The sequence below is a fragment of the Podarcis erhardii genome, assembly GCF_964252035.2.
Source record: "Podarcis erhardii genome assembly, chromosome: 1".
NCBI lineage: Eukaryota > Metazoa > Chordata > Lepidosauria > Squamata > Lacertidae > Podarcis > Podarcis erhardii.
The window spans coordinates 62,318,588-62,334,318 of record NC_138497.1 but is presented as its reverse complement, the minus strand read 5'-3'; the positions used below and the strand labels follow the sequence as shown (position 1 = coordinate 62,334,318).

Sequence of the window (15,731 nt, the reverse complement as noted above, 5' to 3'; positions counted from 1 at the left end):
CAAAAGAGATTTGTCATAAGCATGAAAGGAGGAAAAATTATATTATTAAGATTATGACTTTGCTGAAATTGTTGCTTCTTGAAGGCAGAGGTGGTCAAGATAAAAATAATTTGTCCATCTCATAAACTGCTTCAGTTCACTGGATGACTCAGCCAGCAAAAAGGTCAGTGTATAATCTGGAAAGTCATTTTCCAAGCTTCTGTATCTTACTATTTAATCCTTCACCTTTATTTCTTGGCGACTAAAAGTAGAGTGGCTAGAATTTATTTCTTATTTGGATGAGCATTTTATGTCCTATTCTTATATTTGATTTGGAACTTGATTGCTATTTCAGTTTTTATCCTGTAAGGCACTTTGGTATTAAAAAATGATAAAATATTTATATTAACAGCAGCAGCAACAACAACAAAAGCAGTAATTGTTTGGGAAGAAGGATTACATTTTGTGGAAACAACCACATGACTTCAAAATAAAACAATTGCCGAGTGTAGCAAAGAGTTATAGGTAAAACTCTACACACATGCTATTATTATTTGCAGTTACTGGTTGTTTTCCCCCAAAAGTGACTCAAAATTATTGGCAAAACAGTACAAAGATCAAGAACATTATAAAACCAGCACAAAATAAATAACACATTGATACACATCCCACAGTTCAAAAGGATGAAATTCATCCAAATTAAAGGATGAAAGCCCAGATAAAAAGAAACCTTTTTGCCTATTGCCTAAAAGTTGATAGTGATGACACATTCCTGGGCAGAGCTTTCCACAAGAGGAGAGCCACTACTGAAAAGGCCCATTCTCATATCACCACCCTCCACCCTTCCCTCAAAAGAGGCACACGCAGAAGGGCCTCAGCTGATGAATCCAGGGTCTTGGTTGGAATTAGAGTTGTTTAAGTAGTATGGTACAATTTTCATGTAGGCAAATTGATCATGAATGCTATTGGGGAAAATAAAGGGGTGGGTCTGGGTAAGTATGAGCAGAGTTCCACTCATGCAATATGGCTTTCCTGCCCCTTTCTCCTCCCCACTGCGGACCTTTGGAAACACCACCAAAGTCTCCGCTTGACCGTTGGGAGAACCTTCCCAAACAGCGTTGGACAGCTGTGTGGGATGGGATGGAGAGTGAAGTCAGCAAAGCTTTGTGTGAGTAAAGGTGCCTTTCCACTCACTCACGCAAGGCAACTTTGGATCCAGTCCAGCAGTAATACCATCCCTCTTTCATTTAAACAGTTTCAAGTGCACAGTGCAAAGCAATAAATTGCAGTTATTACAGAGCTGTAGTAATTTTGGTGTTGTGCTTAATTATTAGTTCACTTGGGACTTGTTTTTGGCCTAAGTATGAAATTAAAATAAGAATTAGCTTACTGGAGTTATTAATTCTTCTTTTTTTCCTCCACAGGAAAATATTGTTGCATGCTACCACAATCTTCAAGCAGTGCAAGATTCCAGAGGTTCCAGGAGCTTACCCCAGGGTTTGGTTTCCTCATAATGAGGGGCAGCAGAGATTGTGATGTCTTTATGATACAGGGTTTATTTCCACATATATTCAATTTGAGCCTAAGATGGAGGGGCTCACAGCATTAACACCCCTAGAGGATCTTGCTTCTCCCATAGCCACGACCTCGGATTCCTGCAGAAATCAAGCCTGTCTCTTTCTCTATGGCTTTCGCCTGCTTCCAATATTTATCCTTATTCACATCCTAACAGCAGGATACTATTACTATTCTTTTACTAATCCTCTACATCAACATATACTCCACACCACTTCCCAACACTCCAAATTCCCTATTGCCAGTTTGGGTTAATAATCCCATCTACTAGTCTTTCTTCGCCATTTAACATCACTGTAAATTTAATAATATTCCATTGTTTTCAGATTTTCCTGAAAAATGGGGGAGGGGGGGGACTGAGAACCAATCTACTTGCTTCATCATTTTTCCCATGCTTGGGCATACAGAATTCTGGCTGTTGTTGAAATGTATATCGACTGGGTCTGGTATGATGCAGTAACATCCACTTTCACATTTCTCTTGCACTCCAGAGTGTATTTATTTTTATATGCATAATAAGAGAACAGTAATCATACAATTAGCTGACAAAGTCACATGCTAAGTATACAGAAATATTTGGAGGATATCATAATGATGCCAATAATAATGATCCAATAAGCATGCTTAATTGAACTATGTAGATAGAATTCCTTTTTCAAGAGCCAGCAACTAAAAGACCAAGAACTATGCATAGTGGAATGCATAGTTCCAATATTATTTAGATGTTGTTTCAGCATTTAGTTATTCCTTCATTCATTCATAAAATGCCGATTTTGAATATACAAGTGAAACTTTATGTGTGATCCAACTAAGGTCCAGTCCTGCAGAATTAGACATCTTCCCAGTTCTACAGTAGCTACTGTCAAGCTTCTGGGAATCTGATCCCTCCCACGGTGGCAGCCAGTAAGCAGATAGATAATAAAAGTTCTTACCAATTTATTCAATATTTACAGTGAGAGATGAACTAATGCAGTATCCCCGAGATAATGGTTTTGCTCCAAGTAAAGTCCCACCCCACTACATCTCTCCTATTCTACGTCACCCCTGCGTCAGCTAATCTGAGCTTTCTGCCTCTGAGCCTTCTGTTTGACTACCCTCAATGCTCGCCTGGTGCTGGGAGAGGGGGGCTCAGGAATGCTTTCCAAAGACACTAAGTCTGTCAGCTGTTTCTCCCCTGGTGTTTCTTCTTCCTGCTGTTCCTCTTCCAATATTTCCCAGTTTCTCCCCTCTGCAGCCTCTGAACTATGCCCTTTTGCAAACCACTGTTCTAAATCTATACTGTCCTACTGTTCTCAGGAAGGTTCAAGAGAAAGGGGGCAGCCCCCACCATTCCTCCTCAGTCCAGCCCCTGACATCTACTAACAAAGTCAAAGAGGAAAAGAGATCTGCCTATGGCCCAGCTGTCACACCCACTGTGCAGATTCACTGAGGATAGGGCAGGAGGTTTGGGCGCTCAGTTCCTCTCTTCTTTCCTACCAACTCACAGTAGCGGGAGGGAATTAACTACACCAGCCCCAGGGCTGAAATGAAGTTGTGCCATTTTGTCAGGGAACAAAGGGGCAATTGATGTGGTTCATCCATTCCCACACCCAACATGCCCTGCTGTCGTTCGCTGTGCATTGCCACAGGTGGAGCTCTCTGCTAGCATGCCAGGAGGTTTTGAGCAGCCTAAGCATTGCCTAAGGCCCTTCATTCAGTTATAGTGTGGAGTTATGCTTGCTTCCTAATATCCTGATTAGTGACTATTGACATCAAAATATCCGTGACCTGCAGCAGCCATCAGTATGGCACAGGGTGTTCTGTATGCATTCAGGACAGAAGTTCCATTGTGTGCGGTGAAACTGACTGTCACAAGGTAACCGTCCATAATATTGCAGAGCAGAATTAACTGACTGTGGTCAAAATTAAACTAGAACAGGTTTTCTCTTGAAATTCCACAAAACATCCTTCATTTTCATCACCACTCAAAGTAATACCACATTTAATAGAAGGCAGTATCTGTAATATTTTGAATGCAGTATTTTAAAACAAATAAGCAGCTGTGGCCTAGAACATTCTGTTTAAAAAAGTGACTCAATGGTGCGTCATGATTTCAAAGACACCTTGATTTGATTCTGCCCCCAGTGATAATCACTAGGGACATGACTGACGCTCCGATATAAGTACACTGGAAATTGTGATGTGCAGGAGTTGACACATACCCAAACCTTCAGATTCAAATAGACAAGTATCGTCTACTCCCACATCTCTGCACCAGGATAAGAAATTTGCTGTATTGTCCCGTGCAAAAAAGGATCCAGGTGGTGCATTGGCTTTGCATGGGATTCTCCTCACCGGCATTATCTGTAATGCAAACAGAAAGAAAATTATACATTACATGATGATTTAGGATGCTTATTAATATTTGGACATGCCTCTCGATAAATATTCCCAGGGTGTGCCTGCTTCCAGTTAATCAATAGGATTTTTTTTTTTTAATATTCCTAGTTTTATTACACTGATTGTAATTGTGTGAACATACAGATCCCAGAGGGCTGTGGAAAGACTTCCACTCACATGCATCTAGATCTTTCATAACCCCTATTGCAGGTGGATAGAAAAAGAAAGTATTGGATTCCCGCACCTTTAATAGTTGTGCAGAAGAGGGAATTTTAGACAGTTTAGCTTGCATGACAAGCTACACCTACGAAAATTCCCTCGTCCACGTATCAAAAGGCGCAGGGGCCCTGACTGACCTCTTTTTTACCCAGACTTGCTATGCAGTCTTTTATACACCCCTCTGGGGGTAGGGGGAAGAGGGATATTTGGGCTTCAACCCAAACCCCATATGTGCTGGGCTTGAAGGGGTGTTGGATCGGGTGAAAGTGCCCCTCTTCTCAGCCTCCGTCTACACTTACAGGATGTATAAAACTCGTAGATGATTGGAATTTTAAGAGGGCTGGAGATGAATACACTTTCTCAGCCCTACTGCTAAAAATGGCCAGTTTTTGTATGACATCAACTTTTAAGAACAAGGGGAGGGGATCCGCTTGGCAGGATACATAGGTGTGACAGTGCCATACACATTCAAAGTTTTCTCATCCCAGAGCAAGCAAGACTAAAAATAAATAGTTAAAATGTGCAGCTTGGCTATTAAAGTGATTTATGGAGTATCTGCTTCTGTTCTGGATCTGGTTATAAAATGCAATATTTTGTATAAGCCAAGCGCTGAGAAGCTCAAATGATGTCTGCAAAAGCTTCCAGCTCCATGTCCAGACATAGATTGCTTGTGAAAAGAAAAAAAGGGGTAAAAAAACTAGTCCCAAATAATTTCTTGGAAGCATCACAAAACACTGGGGGGGGGGGCAGTAGGGAAAGGAAGCCAAACAACATGGGATTGAATGGGCTTCACATAACCTCAGCTACTGGCAAAGGAATCACAGCTGATATAGCATCCAAGCCCAAAGGACCACTTGAAGTGATGCAATAGTTTTGGGAACAGAGAGGGTGCTGTTACACTAGCTAATGCCCGCCACTCCAATCTCCAAATGGTGCAATATTCCAGGGATTCTAAGCATATATGTTTCCTTTGGGAATGTAGCACAGCAGAGACTGTGGTGTCTTTATGATATATAGTTCTTTACACATATATACAACCTGAGCCTACGATGGAGGGGCTCACAGCATCAACACCCCAAGAGAGTCTTGTTTCTCCCATAGCTGCAGCCTTGAATTCAAACAGAAATCCAACACTGCTCTCAAACGTTGCTCTGGCTCTCCCCCCAGCTTGCCTAAAAAAAAAATCTCAGCTCTCAGCTTTGGCTTTTGTCCTTTTCACTATCTGTCCCACCCATTTGCCGGCTCCCACAAAGCCACTCCCTTTGTTTTCCCTACACCTCACCAAGAGGATAACCTGGCTATTCCAAGAATTAGAAGCCTCGATTAGATGTTAACACTTGCTAAGCCAGGGATTAGAAGGGTCTCTGTACAGAACCTTCTTCCCCAAACTCATAATGGTATATAAACTGAGTTAGGTTTTTTTTACTGGCAAATTTACAATGTTGGGGTCCCCTCCTTCTCCCCACAAATTTTGTTTGTTTGTTTCTGAATTTACAAGTAGCTCTATATTCAGAGAATACCTGAGTGGAGAACGAAAACAGAACATGAAAGATAATCCAGATCATAAAACAGTATTAAGACATACACACCAACACGAATGAAAAACCGCAGAAATAAAATAGGCTAATTGGAGAGAAAAGAAAAGTTTTTAACGGACGACATAAACATGACAATGCTGGAGCGTGCTTCACTTCGAAGGGAAGAGAATTCCAGAGAACTGGAGCCACAACGCAAAAAGCACATGCTCAAGCCACTATGTCACCGCCAAACTCTCCAGATGGCAGCCTACAGACAAACCAGAAAGCAACTGCCAAACCACAGAAGTGACTCACTGCTTGGAGCAACCATTGTGCAGAAGGAGCAGAAAGACAGCAACATATCATTGGGACGTAACTGATGCAGAAGGGGGTGCACTGGCAAGACACTTCCTTTCCTTCCTCTTACTTTCCCTTTTGCCTCCTGTTTGGGATGCAGGTCAAATACCAGAACCGGTGTTTTTAAATGTATGTAAATCACATACATACGCGGGTGGCTCTGTGGGTTAAACCACAGAGCCTAGGACTTGCCGATCAGAAGGTTGGCAGTTCGAATCCCCGCGACGGGGTGAGCTCCCGTTGTTCGGTCCCTGTTCCTGCCAACCTAGCAGTTCGAAAGCACGTCAAAGTGCAAGTAGATAAACAGGTACTGCTCCGGCGGAAAGGTAAACAGCATTTCCATGCGCTGCTCTGGTTCGCCAGAAGCAGCTTAGTTATGCTGGCCACATGATCCGGAAGCTGTCTGCAGACAAACGCCAGCTCCCTCGGCCAATAAAGCGAGATGAGCACCACAACCCCAGAGTCGGTCAAGATTAGACCTAATGGTCAGGGGTCCCTTTAACTTTACCTAAATCACATAGTGCAAAGTGGTTTCAAGCTCTGATCCAGGAATCCCCTGGGGTGATTTGAAAGCTTATCTGGAAGCTTCTCAAATGCCAAACATGACAGCGAGTTGTATACAACTACATCCTACTCAGAGTAGACACAATGTAAATAATGAACCTAATTTAGTCACGTAGGTCTACTTCAATAGGTCTTATTTGAATAGGACTATAACTGAATACTACCAAGGCTCCTGCACCTTTAATAGTCGCATTGAAGAGAGAATTTCAGCAGAATTTCTATTGTATAACAAATGACAACTGCTGACACCTCTTCTATGCAAGTATTGATGGCCTCTGGCCATACAGTTCCTCAGTGAGATCTGTTATGGCCAGGCTTCCTTGGACAGTAGCTTGTATTTATCACTATCCACCTTTCTGTTTCTTGGGGGCAGAGTGCAGTAGTTGGGGGGGCAGGAGCTCAGGGTTAGAGCTTTACACAGAGAAGGCCCCAGGTTCAGTCCATGGCATCTTCAGAGAATTTGGAGAGCATCTGTCAGTCACTGAGCTACGGGATTCAATAGTCAGCCTCAGTATAAGGCAGCTTCCTACATTCCAACTTTCCCTGTTTTGTATAACCACTGGATTGTGTCATACATCTTGTAGGATAGAGTCCTACAATGAGGACCAGAGGCCTGGCCAATGACCCAAGTGAACTGAGCATGCTCTGGAATGCCTAGGACTTCCTTAACATTTCTGGTTGATGCTTAAGGGATTGTGAGTGAACATCCCATATTGGGCTCTTCCCGTTAAAATTGTCATTGCAAGAATATTCTACAGCACTATATTTAAGTGTGATGCAGGACTTCTGCTGGGCAAGGGCCCTATTGAAATGCATGGGAACTGTCCGTATGCAGTTTTACTGTACCTCAATGGGGCTCACACAAAAGGAATTCCCATTAATGGGGCCAAACATGTGCAGGAGACCAAAATACCATCAGTCACATTAACACCATACATTTAAAGCACATTCATTGCACATGGCTTCCCCCAAAGAATCCTGGGGACTGTAGTTTGTAAAGGCAGCTGGCAACTGTCTCTCTGTGAGGGGTAAACTACATTCCCTCAGGGGAGGTTATATGCTTTGAATGTGCTTTAATGTGTGGGTCTTTGTGGGACAGTTGTTGTTTATTATTAAAAATACTATTGACACTGAAGTGGGGAGGCAAGGAGCATTTTGCCATTTATATCCATAGAGCCAGAATTTTACTCAGTGCCTTACATGAAAGTAAGATTAAACTTATACTGAAGGACTGTGGGGAAATATCTATGTTTTCTTCTCACCTAATAAATTCTCAACCACCTAAAAATAACTAAAAAGTCCTTTTTATTATTCTCAAATCTGTTAACTGTAAGTTCTAACTCTGAAATATGAACACTGTTATTTAAGGAAGGTTGATTCTCAAATGCTTTTTTTTAAAAAAAAAAAGAAAAGAACTGATTTACTTTTTGTTTAAATGACTTGAATTTCTCCAAAGTGTTTTGGAACAGATCATCCTGACATAATTAGGTTTCCATATGGCAAAAGTGACTTTTGTTGACATAGTAGACTATAGCCACAGTTACTCTAAAACAGCAGTGCGCACAATTGCTCCTATCAAATATCACCCCAAAACAGTTCCCCAGTTACACTCCTTTTACAATCCTGACTTGTTGATGTGCATGCAGGAGGTTTAATGCAGGATGTGAAAGTGTGAGTGAAACAGATGATGTCAGCCTGGAAAAATGTGGTCAGGTTTGCTTCGGCACCCCAAGAGGGGCTCTGGCTCTATGAAATCACATGGAAAAAGAAATAGATTGATATAATTTTTCCAAAAGAGGTTCCATAATTTTGCTTTTAAAATGTTTGCTTTGGGGAGACTCAAAGCATATTTTAAGATCTCTCGAAAAGAGAAGCTACCCTTTCTTTATTTCACTTTGAAATTCCTGTGAATAAGTAAGCCCTAAAACAGTGGGGGTTGTAGTCAGCCAGGCCGCTTATCAGAAAAAGATCCCAACAGTTTGACTCACCCAGGTTATCAAAATATGATAGCTAATATTTTCTTGGTGTTGCAGCAATCATTCATACCTATTATCATTCACTGATTATAGAAAATGAGTTTCAGGTTTTCCTTACTATGCCTAAAGAAGCTATCATTTCCATTCTCTTTTCCCCCCAGCTGATCTACACATACAGTAGAATCACACAGAAGAGTTTTTCTTGAACCATTTCACTTCAGATTGTAGGTGCCAGAATCCCATCTTTAAACACCCACCCAAAGAGGATGCAGAGGAGGGAGGAACTGACATAGAAAGCTTTACATGTCAGGGAGGTGGTAGCCCCCTGCCAAACACACTGTTCTTCATACAGAGAGGAATTTGTTTACATGGGGGAGAAGTCAAACATAAGGCCTACAGTTCAGGGGAAACTGCATCATGTCTAGCTTTGGAACTCTAGTATTATTGCTTGTGACTTAAAGATATTAAAAAGAAATGCATAAACGAGAGAGGCCAAAATATAGTGATGCAAAACGTGGATGGACCCAACCAGAGCTGTCTTTCCCATAGAGCTTAGTGGTGCTCTGTGCCACAGCGCCGCCCTCTCACGGACGCCCCAGCAAGTGGGGAAGCTGTGCGGCATTGCCGGCGGCCTCTCCTTTCCCTGCATGCCTGGGCGTGCAGCTTGCCTCCCAAGCCTCCTGTGCATGGCAGGAGCGCGGGAGGAGAGCCCCGAAGAGGTGGGTGGGAACGGTTTCAACGGGGAAGCTGGAGCCTCTCCCAGCAGCTCCCTGTCAAAGCTCCCCACCAGCAAGCAAGGACCCCACCTCTCCCTTTTCGGTGTGGCGGCTTTGAGGGAAAACACCTGAGTACTGGCTGATCTACAAAGTACACGATATGAAAGAGAAGGCTTCCCTAAGTTCCATCTTTCTGTGAGGCCGCAGTCTAGGCAGGACTCAGTACTGAATTTTCACTGTTATGACACTTCAGTGTTGAAACGCCCTCCATAAATGGGGCCTGCCTAATTCTTTCAGACATCTGGTAAAAACATTTTTATTATTTGGCATTTGGGATACATGATCTTTTACTGCCCTTAGCAGTTATAAATGTAGCATTATATTCATCTGTATTTTTGAATTTACCTTTTCTTAAAATTGTGAGCCATCTTCAGCAGCAAGTTGTTTGGAAAAGCAATTAACACATTTTAAGAATAAATGAAGATAGAGGACAACATTGCAGCTGCACAATAAACCTTGTACAGGCATGCCCTGGTGGTTTTCTGCCCAACTCAGATATGTCTCAATTGCATTTTTAATCTTCCCTAAGGCATCTGGTTCCCTATCAGACTTCCCATAGGCATATCGTTGGCAACTGCAAAACAATGCTGGACTAGATGGGTCTTCAGCCTGACCTAGCAGAGCTCTTTGCATGATCAACCTCTTTGCCTCTAGTTTCAGTGACAGTACAGCACTTTCCAAGAGGCATATGATAGGTGAAATGGACGACAGACTTGCAACAGTGAAGGTAACTAATTTGCTTATTTATTATTAAGTTTATTGCCACTGCTCACAGCAGAGCGCAACAATGAAAAAAAGAAAAGAAAAATGACACATAACACTGGTCAACAACAAATTTGTTGTCTGCATTTTTTTCAGTTGATTTAGGACGAATCTGATGCGCTGAATCCAAAAATCACATTGGTTTTGCTCAATCAGGTCAAGTTTTTGAGCTATGGCCACATGTCATTTTTTTACGTTTTTGTTCACATGTACGCTTGTGTGGAGCATTTTAGAAGAAGTTGGTGGGGGTAAAATGCCATTTCGAATAATTGTTTTGATTGGAAATGATTACCGTATTTTTCGCCCCATAGGACACACCGGCCCATAGGACGCACCAAGTTTTTTGGGGGGGAAATAAAGGAAAAAAAATTTATTTCCCCCCCAGGCGCTTGTGGGGCCGGCAGCAGGGAGAAGCGCTCTTCTCCCCGCCGCCCGCCTGCAGACCAGGTCCGGGGACAGCGGGAAGACGCGCTGCGCCTCCCAGCTGCCCCCGGAGCTTGCGTTTTTTTGGGGGGGGGAATGAATAAAAAAAAATTATTCCCCACCCCAGCCGCGGCTGCCGCCCCAAGCCTTGCACACACCTGCCCGAAGCTCGGGGCACCCTCCGGAGGGCTCCACGTGCTTCAGGCTGCAGGCTCCCGCCAGGCACGCAAGGCTTGCAGACACTCACCCGAAGCACAGGGAGCGCTCTGGAGGGTGCCCAAAGCACGGGGAGCCGTGCTTAAATTATAAACATTATAAATAAAATCTGTTCTATTTACATACAAAACATTTAAATAGCTACCTTTCTACTAGTAGAATGGAGAGGCATGGGCTTAGCCAGGATTTTTGTTAGGAGGCAGGCCTTTTTTAGGGGGGGCAGAACCTCAAATATGTATTGATTTTTACTGATTTTTACTTATGGGTGGCAGCTGCCCCCCTGCCCCTCCTTGGCTACACCCGGGGGGGGGGCACAGGAAGGAAACAAGATCGGAAGGGGGCCATGGTTGGCAAAACATTGGGAAACACTGCTCTAAATCACCAGTTCAGCCTTGAAAGCAGAGTGTGCACGCTTTTCAAACAAACACCAACAACCCTTTGACCTATTATAGTAAGCCAGGGATGGCAAAAGTGGCCTGGGTGGTGTTGGACCCCAGCCCCCTTCAGCCCCAGCCAGCATGACCAATGGTCAGAGATAGTGGCAGAAATACAATAAGTAGGTTCCCTTCCCTTCCGTAAACCTTTGTCTCAAACTGATGGATTGTGACCTTCCGCTGGTTTCTTCCCTGATCTATGGTGGATTATACCAGAGTTTGTAGTTGTTAAAGACATTTGAATGAAATTCTAAGGATAAAAATAGAAGATTGTAGAGGAAAGAGGGAGAAGATAGAAAGATGAAAGGGTCTCATATTGCAATCTGGCGTTAAAGGTGGGGGTCTTGAGTCAGAAAAGTTTGAAAGACTACTTGCATGCATGGTAGAGAACTACCATCAGTTATGCCAACTTCCCCAAATAATGAGCAAGGTCATTATTTGGAAGTATCAACATCTGACCATTAAAGAATAATGCAGACAGCTCCACACTGCAATATGAGTAATAAATGTAAAAATCCGTGCAAATTCCAAGCAGCAGTCAGGACCACATGGAATGTGTTGTCATATTCAACTTATCTTGTCTCCCTTTGTTTCTCCCTGCTTCTTAATGGTCAGCCTCATGCTATGCAATTCTTCAAAATGTACCATTTTCCCCTGAACTCTTCTGCAAAATTAGTTCCAAATGGTGCTTTACCTTTTATGAGCCAAGTGTCAAGCAAATACCCCAGGATAGCAATTTAGATAATCTAAAGAAAGAATTTCCTTTTTAAAAATTTAATATTGCCTTTGCTGTCATTTTTCAGACTGACAGATGTTCAGAGATGTTGATGCTGTCACCCAAAATGTTCACAAGGGATTTCATTCATGAATTCCTGAAGTTAAGTTTGACACTCTTCTGAAAATGTTTCATTTTTGCCTCTGCGATAAAGATTCTAATTTTTTTTCTGTAAAAAAAACTCTTCCAATCAGAAACCACAAAGAAGCTGCTGAGATTTTGGGAATTCAAAGCTGGATAAAGGGTTTTTTTTTTTAATACATAAATATATAAAAATGGCTCCATGATTTGAAAAACATGTTGGAATGTTAACAGACAGAGCCAAATTTCCAAACTGGCCTTAACTCGGTGTCTGAAATTCTGAAGGTAAGCTTCTCTGCGCACACTCATCATGCCTACAGAGCTGTGATTGTTTGTAGCATGAACACATATGCTACAACAAGCCATTGTCTTTCTCCCTCTCCTGTTGTCTGGCTAGTTTGGTTCTATTCTGATCCTGGTGTAGATTTGTACAGCTCATCTGCTTGGGACTGTTGTGCTGGGAGAGGCACCAACATACTTTCCTGTTTTCTCCAGTGGTGCAAGCAGCACTTTCAGAGGTGAGATGATTTTCATCAGAAAAACAGGAAAGGGGGGGAGCATTAACCTAAATACCTATATAGAGAGAAATGAAGGTTGATCATGAATTCTCTGATATCCACATCTGATTTGGCCCATAAACTCATCTATTTCCCCCAGACTTGTAAAAGATTAGCATGTATCAGTCAGATTAGAACGGGCTACAAGGCAGGTACACACAATGCTAGAGGTTCCTTTTGGGCGTCTGCCATACCAAATCCAGAGGGTGGGTGATTGCCTCATTCAACCTAATGGTAGGACTGGCCCTGAATGTATCGCAAGTATAAATGCAAAACTAAGCAAGTGAACCTCATCAAGGTAACATTTTGGAGTGCTCTATCTAGCCTAAGTTCTTCCCAATATCTGGTTTTTTAATTAAAATTCAAAATTACACTAGCCCATCAGAGCTAATGTAACTAGGTGCATCTGTTCCTAAGATCTACTAATCAGTTGTTTAATTTCAAAGGAATTTCCATAAACCAAACCATACTCATGCATTTATGCCCAGAAGCTGTAACATCATCCAGTAATGTAGGTTCCCTGCGCTCCCATGCAATCTCCCATTACAACACACTAAGCAGTTATAAAGCTATCCAAGTGATTTTAAAGCACTTTTAAGAAATAATATGACAGTGATGTATTATCGTGTCTCTAGTACAAATGGGAATCCAAACTCCTTCTATTGACAATTAAAACAATATATCTCTCTTTCCCTCTTAATATAGAACAGATCATTCCACTCCAACAAGTGTCTGGGATGGTGAGGTGATAAATCATGGAGAAAATGAAGTACTTCTAGGATTTCATGGAGCAATATTACTTATGTATCTATAGAAGAGTCACAAAAGCCTGGAATCAGTTAGCACAGAGCTTTGGTCAAAGGTATAGGTTGTGGCCAAGTAACACTTCACCCATCATCATCACAAACTAACAATTCTTACAACAGCAGTATCGGTGGAGCTGCTTCCCCATGACACAAACAGTATTGCCCACCTCTCAAAACATGGGAAGGGAGGAACCACATGAGAAAGGTGAGATCATGCAAAGGGGACTGGATCTAGGCTGGGTGAGAGTCTGGATTGGGGAAATAGCATAAGTGTGATTCTTTCCCCCCTGCAATCCTTAATGGTTAGTTCCAAAAGGTCAAGGGAAGACTTTCAACTGGCCCCAAGACATTTATGCTGTGGGATCCCACAGGGTTCCATTTTGTCCCCCTGTTGCTACTATCTCCTATGAAGCTACTGAGTGAGGTCATCTAAGGAGATCAGGAATGAGGTGTCACCAATGCTCACATGAAACCCAACTCTAGTTGTTTTTCATCAGATGATATGGTAGAAGTGCCGAAGCAGTGCTTGAGGAACTAGAGCGAAAAAAGTAGAACTCAGTCTAGGAAAGACATAGGTGCCATGGAGGAACTTCTCATGAGTTAAAGTTCAAACTGTTCTCAATGGGGAACATCCAAAAGGAGCAAGTTTACAGTTTGCAAGGTTACATTAGAATGAGCTTTGTTACAGGAGGTACAAGTGGCCTCTATGGGGCTTTTCAGCAGTTTGGTCTGATGTCCAAGCTGCATTCCTTTGATAGTCCATCACAGGATCAGGATCACCTATATTCATAGTCAGAGGCTCCTCTCCCGAAACCCCTGCCACTCCAGATACATGCCAGACCATTAATCCATGTAGCTGTCTACTTGGTGCTGTCTATACCAAGGGTAGCCTTTGTGGAGCGTTTCATTATAATTCCCATCAGCATCAACCAATCTGGTCCATGGTCTGGGATGATGGGAACTCTAGTCCAGAAACATTTGGAGGGCACCACGTTTGCTGCTCTGGCTCTATATGGAATAAAGCAATAAATCTCCAGGATCTTGAGCAAGCTCTTTCCCTACCTTACCTGGCAATAACAGGGATTGAACTTGGGTCCTTCTGCATGCAAAATGGGTGTGCTACATGTGCCCCCCTCTTTGCATGTCCTGCACCATGGAGTGATGTTTGATACCCCACTTAAAGCACTTACCTTGTAATTGTGCATTTCTTGTCACTTAGCAGGTTTCTGCCACTCACTAACTAGAGTTAGCTACTTGGATGCAAGACCTAGTTGCTGTTGCAGATGAAGTCTATTTCATTCTGCCTGCTCTAAATTAGGTACTGATTTTTTAGAGTCTCTGAAACATGGGTGTAAGATATTGTTGACAGCCTAGACAAGGATACTAGTGATCCTCTTCCAAGCAGCTTTAAAGTCATGTGAAAATAATCCTGTCCAGATGGATTAACAAATGTTAACACAGGGTTACATCTTCCCAATTCAAACCATACATTAGCAGCAAAGCAGTGAAATAAAAAGTATACAAGATCTACCATGATGCTTATGCTCAATGCTTCTGAGAAAGGCGAAAGAGACAAGGCTTTCATGATAGTGCTAAGAACGAAAAAGTTCAAGAAACTCTAGTTTAATGTGTTTGTCAATGTATAATGCTGTCTTTAAGGATCTATTATTGTAATATTAAATGAAATTCATTCATTCATTTAAGTAATATATACACTGCACATTTCAAAGAAAAATTGACACGTGGTTTACAGCACCCTAAAAATTTATGATATAAAAAACTACCAAAACAAAATCCAGTAACACAAAGCAGCACAGATGAGTTACATTAAAAATTCCCTTTAGTATAAACTGAGTATATCTATCAGTTAAATGCCCCAGAGCAGCATAATTGTTAAGCCATGAAATATAATCATAACACTTCAAGTATAACAAACAGCAATTTCTAAAAATTGACCATATAGCCAAGGAAAGGCATAGGATCTTACACATCAAAAGAGGGAGCAATGAAACTATGAACTGCACATTAAAAGCCCATCAAAATAAAGGTGTCCTTGGTATCTTAAAGATGTACAAAGAGGAAGCCTTAATCCTGATGCACCTGAACTGGGAATGCATTCCAGAGTTCCAGGACCATCACATCTTGCACTGAGAACAAGGCATCCCACAATGATTTCATCCCAGGACTGGTTCGTTTGGGAGCGAGGGGTCCCTAAGGTAATCTGATAAATTATACATGGGGTGGAGAAAGTGCATATGGAGAAGTTTTTTTTTTCTTTTTCTCCTTTTCTCATTTGAAGCCATCCAATAAATCTAAATGTTGGGAGATTCACAAT

General features: G+C 42.1%; 1 protein-coding gene across 5 annotated transcripts in view; it reads right to left on the bottom strand.

Moving 5' to 3' along the window:
• GAS2 (growth arrest specific 2) overlaps positions 1 to 15,731 on the bottom strand; it is a 118,451-nt gene that overhangs the window by 59,520 nt on the left and 43,200 nt on the right. For all 5 annotated transcript variants that reach the window (XM_081836013.1, XM_081836010.1, XM_081836009.1 and 2 more), the window contains one exon: positions 3,756 to 3,897. In XM_081836013.1, the coding sequence (XP_081692139.1) occupies positions 3,756 to 3,897 (142 nt within the window). The remainder of the gene's footprint in view (positions 1 to 3,755; positions 3,898 to 15,731) is intronic.